This window comes from Pantherophis guttatus, chromosome 12 (assembly GCF_059756535.1).
Source record: "Pantherophis guttatus breed Tessera chromosome 12, ASM5975653v1, whole genome shotgun sequence".
Lineage (NCBI taxonomy): Eukaryota > Metazoa > Chordata > Lepidosauria > Squamata > Colubridae > Pantherophis > Pantherophis guttatus.
Genome location: NC_142074.1, coordinates 2224266 through 2230898, shown reverse-complemented (window position 1 = coordinate 2230898; position 6633 = coordinate 2224266). Strand labels below are relative to the sequence as shown.

At 45.8% G+C, this 6633-nt stretch overlaps 1 protein-coding gene across 1 annotated transcript; it reads left to right on the top strand.

The window, feature by feature from the left end:
- The first annotated feature begins 80 nt into the window (after positions 1-80).
- LOC148112200 (G protein-coupled receptor family C group 6 member A-like) lies at positions 81-5929 on the top strand. Its single transcript, XM_087877527.1, has 4 exons — positions 81-216; positions 3179-3491; positions 3824-4115; positions 4792-5929. Exons 2-4 carry the CDS (start codon positions 3370-3372, stop codon positions 5662-5664), a joined length of 1287 nt encoding a protein of 428 aa, XP_087733653.1. The 5' UTR covers positions 81-216; positions 3179-3369; the 3' UTR covers positions 5665-5929.
- The last annotated feature ends 704 nt before the right edge of the window (positions 5930-6633 follow it).

Below are 6633 nucleotides of genomic sequence, written 5' to 3'. Positions count from 1 at the left end.
AGCCTCTGATGTCACAAGCCAAGGCTCTGATTGGCCTGGACCTGAGATTTGAAAAATAACCACCAACGACTGCTTTCACCTGGGGGCGTGGCTTGTCCATGAATGAGCCAATCTGGAAGGGGCTTCAAGCCCCGAATTCCCTTCAGCCAGAGCGGCTCCCTCTGAAGGGGGAACTGTAGAGGTCGGGGAGCCCCAGATTCTGTCCCTTCTTTGCGGGTGAAATTAGAATCTTGTCCCTTGGATCTGGAATCTGGTATTAGGGATCCAGGTTTTCCTCTCCATGCCCAGAGGATGAAGGGAAGATGAAAGGGAAATAAATCTGCATAAAGGATCAGATATGATTCCTCTTAAAAAGGCCTTGTGAGAACAATGTGCCTAAAGAAGCACATGGGTCAGCTTTAGCTGTCCATCTCACTGCCTGCGGAGGCCAGGTGTGACTTAAAGGCCAGACTATAAACTGCCTCCAACAGGTAGTGAGGAAAGCTAAAGCTTGCACAGGTCCTGCAGCGTCCTCCATTTTGTGGCAGGAGTCTCTCTGGAACTCGGGGCTCCTCAGGGAAGCTTTTTGGCTGCCTGGCAAAGCCATTCCCGGAGTCTGACTGGCTTCGGCTGAGCCCCAGCAGGACGAAGGGGCTGTGGGGAATGGAGGCTTCTCTGGGCCCAGGCGTTTCTCCCCTTTGCTCCTGGATGGGTCTGCCGCCTCAGAGCTCCGTCTCCTCTCGTGTGGGTGGAGAGCCTCTTCCTCACCTTCAGGGGAGAGAGAGGAGAGTCCGTTTCCTCCACTGAGGGGCCTCTTCGCCTCCCAAAAATAGGAGCCCTCGGGCGATTCAGGCCAAGCACAAGGGATTCCTCGAGGGGTACATAAAATAATGGCACACACATCCAGTCAGCGCCTGTTGGCGAGCAAAGGGCGAAAGGCGCTCCTGACTCCCGAGCAGCTTCAGGGGAGGCTCTCCGAGGGTTGCCCAGAGGGAGAAAGCGGGAGATCCAGGAAGAAGCGGGGGAACAGAGCTTTAGAGAAGGGATCTCTTGATCACCACAGAAAGATCCCCAAAGGGGAAAACCACATCCATGCACACGAGAGTGAGGAAAAGTCACTCGGGGCAGAAAGGCGTAGAAGGTGGGAAATCTGGAAACTGAGGGGTTTGAGGTGTATTCATTTTTAACACTGTTCTATTTGTGAAAACCTTTTTTTGGCACCTCTAATAAAGTCCATCTTGGTTTAAGTTCTGGAATTGCCTCCTGGCCTTCTTGGAGCCATCTGAGGCTGGCTGAGCTGCTGACTCCTAAAAGCCAGGCCTGGATGGGGGAGGGTCTCCCCTCCGATCCTCTCCTGGGTCCCCAAGGGGCTGGTTGTGGGGAGGGGTCACGAAGGGAGGGAGCAGCTGAATGGACCAGGAGCTCTTCCCCCCAAAGACGGGGGTCCCCAGAATTGAAGGAGGGGAGGTTCAAACATGGGGCCCCTTCTTCCTAATTACATGGGAAGAAGGAATGGGATGTTGAACACAGGGAAATCCAGGAGTTTTCCCTCTTCTTTTTTATTAAGAAGATTTCTTTCTCGTCAACCAGCAGAGGACCCACACCAGCCACAAGCTTCTACTTTTATTCCTAAAATCTGGGAAGAACGGATACTGTTACGTGGTGCCAGGCAGATATTCAGCTGTGGCAAACTGATGATATCCCTACAACCCATTTAACCTGGTCCCTTCACCCAGGGCTCCATTCACACTTGCAACTTTTAACCAGGGTTTGTTTTCCGAGGGTGGACCTGTTGGTCGAGGAGTCAGTGAATTACGGGAACTCCGAAGTTCATTAATTCAGTGGAAACTAGATGAACAATAGCTGACAAATGAAATAAGCTTTGGAAACTTTTCTTCCTGCAAGGGCCATATTCGCACAACATACTTGACCAGGCTGGGGAAATGTCCTCGCAGCCATCCTGAGGTAAAATACGGGTCTAGGTGCACTAACCAAGACCCTTTAGCAGACCACTGATGGCAGCAGCTACCCTTCCTTCTCTCCCCTGGGGTCTTTCCTGGGGCAAATCCAGAAATCCGTGTGGGCATATTTCTGACCGAAAATAGGAGCATCCTCTCCTCTGGCTACAACCAGGCTTCAGTCAGACATGGCAGAGAACATCCTGGAGGAGAGCAGCCTTGTTACTCATCAACCTGTCGTCCTTCCATGTTCAAAAGGAACAGCCTGAACCCAGAACCACCCAGGATCTCATAGCCAGTAGAACCTGAGGGATGTTCAGTGCCTCCTAGTCAGCTCTCCTCTAAAAATGTATATTGCTAGGAAAGATGGGCAGTTTAATTTCACTTCCAGCACAACCAATGTTAAAATCAGCTACAATTTAGGATTAATATATGGAGAAAATAAAATCCCAGACAGGCCCCACTCTTAACATTAGGCAGAAACCAAGGGGACTGATTGCTTCCTTGGGGTTCAAAGATCGGCAGCAGCAAAATTAAGAGACATCAATCTAGAGTCTCACCAAACTCCGTAGCTCTGGGTGACCTTCCCCAGCAGCCCCTGGAGATAAGAGGCCATGTTGTAGCACAGCAGAAGTCAATTCCCTTGTAATTGAACTATCATCATCTTTGCACCATTTTCTAGACATGTCCAGACAGGAAGAATCACAAACCATTACATAACAGAGCCCTCAGGGGCTGTTTCTCCTCACTCACATGTTTCCTCCCCCCCCCCGATAATTCTCCTCACATGGATCTGCAAAAAAGTTCAGTGTCTCCAGTAGAAATAATAATAATCACCATCCCGGTCTTTGGGGATTCTTCTGCTACTTCTCCAATAACTGCCTTTGATGTAAACATCAGACTGAAGCAATATGGAAAAGATTGTTCATCAGAAAAGGATAAATACCTTAGTTCAGTGGTCCCCAACCCCCGGTCCGCGGACCGGTGCCGGGCCGTGGAGTACCTGGCACCGGGCCGCGCAGCGGCCGGGGGACATGAACACTGCAGCGCAAAGGCTCCTGGGCCGTGCGCAATGGGCCGTGCACAAAAGCTCCTGGGCCGTGCCCCCACCCCTGCGCGCGCTCAGCGGGCCGCGGCGATAAAAAGGTTGGTGACCACTGCCTTAGTTCACATTCTGTGTGGCCCAAGTTTTCAGACAGGCAGGTACTGTGCTCTTAAATGTACTTTTCTTTCTTTTCCAGGTGAAGCTTGGGGTGTCTCTCACTGAATCGGCCACTAGCATTTCCATCTTGTGAGAGTGCTTTGAATACTTCTCACTCAATTTCTTTCTGTTAAGAACTGGGAAGGGGATTGATTCATCCCCAAGAATTATGGACCTTCTGCTTCTGATGCTGCTGGTGTTCCAGCCGGTCTCTGGGAAGCTTAGAATGAAATGTCCACTGAGTTTGGCGCACCAGGATGGAAACAGCCATGGAGCTTCTACAGCCCAGGAGACCATCTCATTGGTATGATCATCACTACGACCAACAGTGCTTCTTCTAGTCAGTCTCATTTGTAAGTGATGGAGTTGCATTCCCTCTATTTGCAGATTTTTTTTCTTCTTATTTTACTTACTTCTACATTGCAGGACTTATCTAATTTCCTGAATGACTCTGATGTTGATTTCCATGACTTGACTCTTTCTCCAGTTTTTGTGGAATCAAATTTAAAGAAGGAGCTGGAGAAAAATCCTGGGTTCATCACTAGACTACTGGCCTAACTGATCCTGGGTTTTGGATCAATGTTGGCTTGAGGCTCAGTAGACTTGTGGAGACAAACAGGATTGAATGTTTTAAAAAAGATTTGTTGTTGCTGTTGATAATAATGTGCACATTTTTTTTTTGCAGTACGCTTTCCTTTGGTTTTATGAAAACTCTGCAATCTATTTTTGCCATTCAATTTTTGAACAAGAATCTCCAGCTCCTGCACAATCTCACACTTGGCTACAACTTCCATGACAACCGTTTGAGCACTTTACGCACTTCAGATGCCTTGCTGGACATGCTCTCCACTGGAGAAGCCAATGTCCCCAACTATGGCTGTGGAAGGAAGGAGAACCTTCTGGCTCTTCTTGATGGAACTCACAGGGACATCTCCAACCAGATGTCAACATTACTAGGCACCTACAAAGTCCCACAGGTTTGTTTGTGTTTCTTCTATCTGATAAAAGGAGGGGTGGGTGGTGGTGGGGGAGGAATGGATGCATTGGCTGGATTCGGGTTTTCAGCTCTCTCGCCGGCTCGTGGCTTTAGCTCTTTCCGTGGCTTCTGACCTCAAAATCCCGCCTTCATCGCCAATGTTAAATTGGGTGAATGAGGACGCAGCAAGCCAGGCAGTGAGTGACAACAGCTCTTTATTGTAGGGTGAGAACCCAGCAACTGACCAGGGGAAACAGCTCCCTTTATATACCTTGCAACTGTGGTGGTCAGCCAATCAGCTGACGGTCAGTTAATTCAAACTGCCCGCCCAAATCTACATACATAACAGTCAGAATTCAAAAGATAAATATAATAAAGTCCCTTATCTGAGCAAAATGGTTCAATTGAGTCTGATTGTGATAAATTATAGGGGAGATATAGAAATGATTTACATTCTTTAATCTTATTTTTTCTTAATTTATTCTTGCATTCTGTTTTTATACAGTGATTTATTAATGTTCTGTGTTCTACAGTATGTATTTTGGTATGGCTTAATGGCCAATCAATAATAAATTATTCTAATATGTTCAAGAGGACCAGGGTGGATACATAAAAGTAAATATCCAGGACTTGTTCTGATCCCAAATATAACACAGCATTTTTCATTGCTTTTTCAGATGAGTGTTGTAGCTGCTTCAGAAGCCCTGAGTGATAGAAACAACTTCCCCTTTTTCCACCAGATGCTCCCCAAAGAAGGGATCAACTACCCAGCAATTGTCCAACTGCTCCTCCACTTCAGATGGACCCTGATTGGCCTCTTTGCTTCAGACTCAGACAAGGGAGCAAATTTCATGAGGACTTTCACTCCTATGCTTGTCAGGAATGGAATTTGTGTGGTTATATCACGACAATTCTCAACAACTGGACCTACAGCAGACCTCAGGGAGGCCCTCTCTAAGTGGAGACAAGTCAACGTCTTTGTTCACTTCCTGGAATTTGATGCCATTTGGTTCAGAATTCTTCCTTTCCATTTAGCACTGATGGGTTTGCCAGGAGCCATTGAGGGGAAAATCTGGATCTTGACAGTCTTGGGTTATTTAGAAATTAGAAGGCACAGAGTTCTCAGATACATCCATAGTATTTGGGCCTTTGCTTTTCAGCAGAAAAATGAGAAAATACATTATCCCTTTGAACCCTATTTATTTTTGGAACCTCAGATTGAAAACCAGTATTTTCGCTGTTCTTTTTCAAAGCATGTCTTTTCTGTCAAAGGCCGGAGAAGATGCACCCAGAAAGCCCCGCTGGGGACCCAAAAGAAAAGGAATAGCATCTGGATCCCAAATCACCCCTATATGTACAGTTTCATTCAGACTCTGGCCCACGCTTTGAATGCTGCCTATTCCTCCGGACTGAGGAGCAGAAGGAAGGATGTTGAGGAGAGGTTGGGGGCTCCAAGGCTGCAGCCATGGCAGGTATGGGTCCTGATATTTTACTTTCCATCCCTCTGTTCTTATACAAGATACCATAATTTGTCAAGTGCAAGTGGCTAAATATCATGTCTTTTTCTACTGGGTTTAATTTATGCACCTTTCTTCTATTGAGAAATTATAAATATGTTTTCTGGAAGCTGGGACTTTTTTTAAAGTAATCTAAGAATTTTTGTCTAACAGTTGGAATAAATCATGCATCGCAAAATGAACATTTATTGATTTTATCTGCCTGTATTAATGAATATACTGCAGAATAGATGAGCAAGCAATACTTGTTATTCACATCTCCTCATTTATATGAGGAACATTAAACATTATTTCAATACAGTTTGTAAGACTCTTTTTCCACTTAATTATCACAGCATCTAACAATCACTTCAATAGGTTCATAATAGGTAGACTTTAGGAGAAACCCTTCCATACTTCCACTTCTCACAATATTAGACAACACAGTATCAACAGTAGAGACCTTCAAATTTCTAGGTTCTACCATATCGCAAGATCTAAAATGGACAGGTAACATCAAAAACGTCATCAAAAAACAAAGAATGTTCTTTCTGCGCCTATTCAGAAAGCTCAAACTTCCCAAGAAGCTGCTGATCCAGTTCTACAGAGGAATTATTGAGTCTGTCATCTGCACCTCTGTAACTGTCTGGTTTGGCTCTGCAACCCAACAAGACAGACACAGACTTCAGAGGATAATTGGAACTGCAGAAAAAACAATGACTACCAACCTGCCTTCCGTTGAGGAATCTTCTCATCGTTCCCACCACCCATCTCCTTCCACTTATGACTGTATGACTGTAACTTTGTTGCTTGTATCCTTACGATTTATATTGATATTATTTCCTGATTGCTTATTTGTACCCTATGACACAAATTCCTTGTGTGTCCAATCACACTTGGCCAATAAAAAAAATTCAATTCAATAAATTCTTTATGGCTCTGGAGGTAGGTGAGGAAGGTGTGAAGAATTCGGTTCATGCCTGGGAGAAGAAGCTAGGTTATTCATTAGAGCCTAAGAGCTGG

Excerpts from the sequence above, each read along its gene's own strand:
- LOC148112200 (XM_087877527.1), top strand. The coding sequence starts at position 3,370 with ATGTCCACTGAGTTTGGCGCACCAGGATGGAAACAGCCATGGAGCTTC. Across the intron at positions 3,492-3,823 it reads TCTTCTAGTCAGTCTCATTT|TACGCTTTCCTTTGGTTTTA; the intron begins GTAAGTGATGGA and ends TTTTTTTTGCAG. Across the intron at positions 4,116-4,791 it reads GCACCTACAAAGTCCCACAG|ATGAGTGTTGTAGCTGCTTC; the intron begins GTTTGTTTGTGT and ends TTGCTTTTTCAG.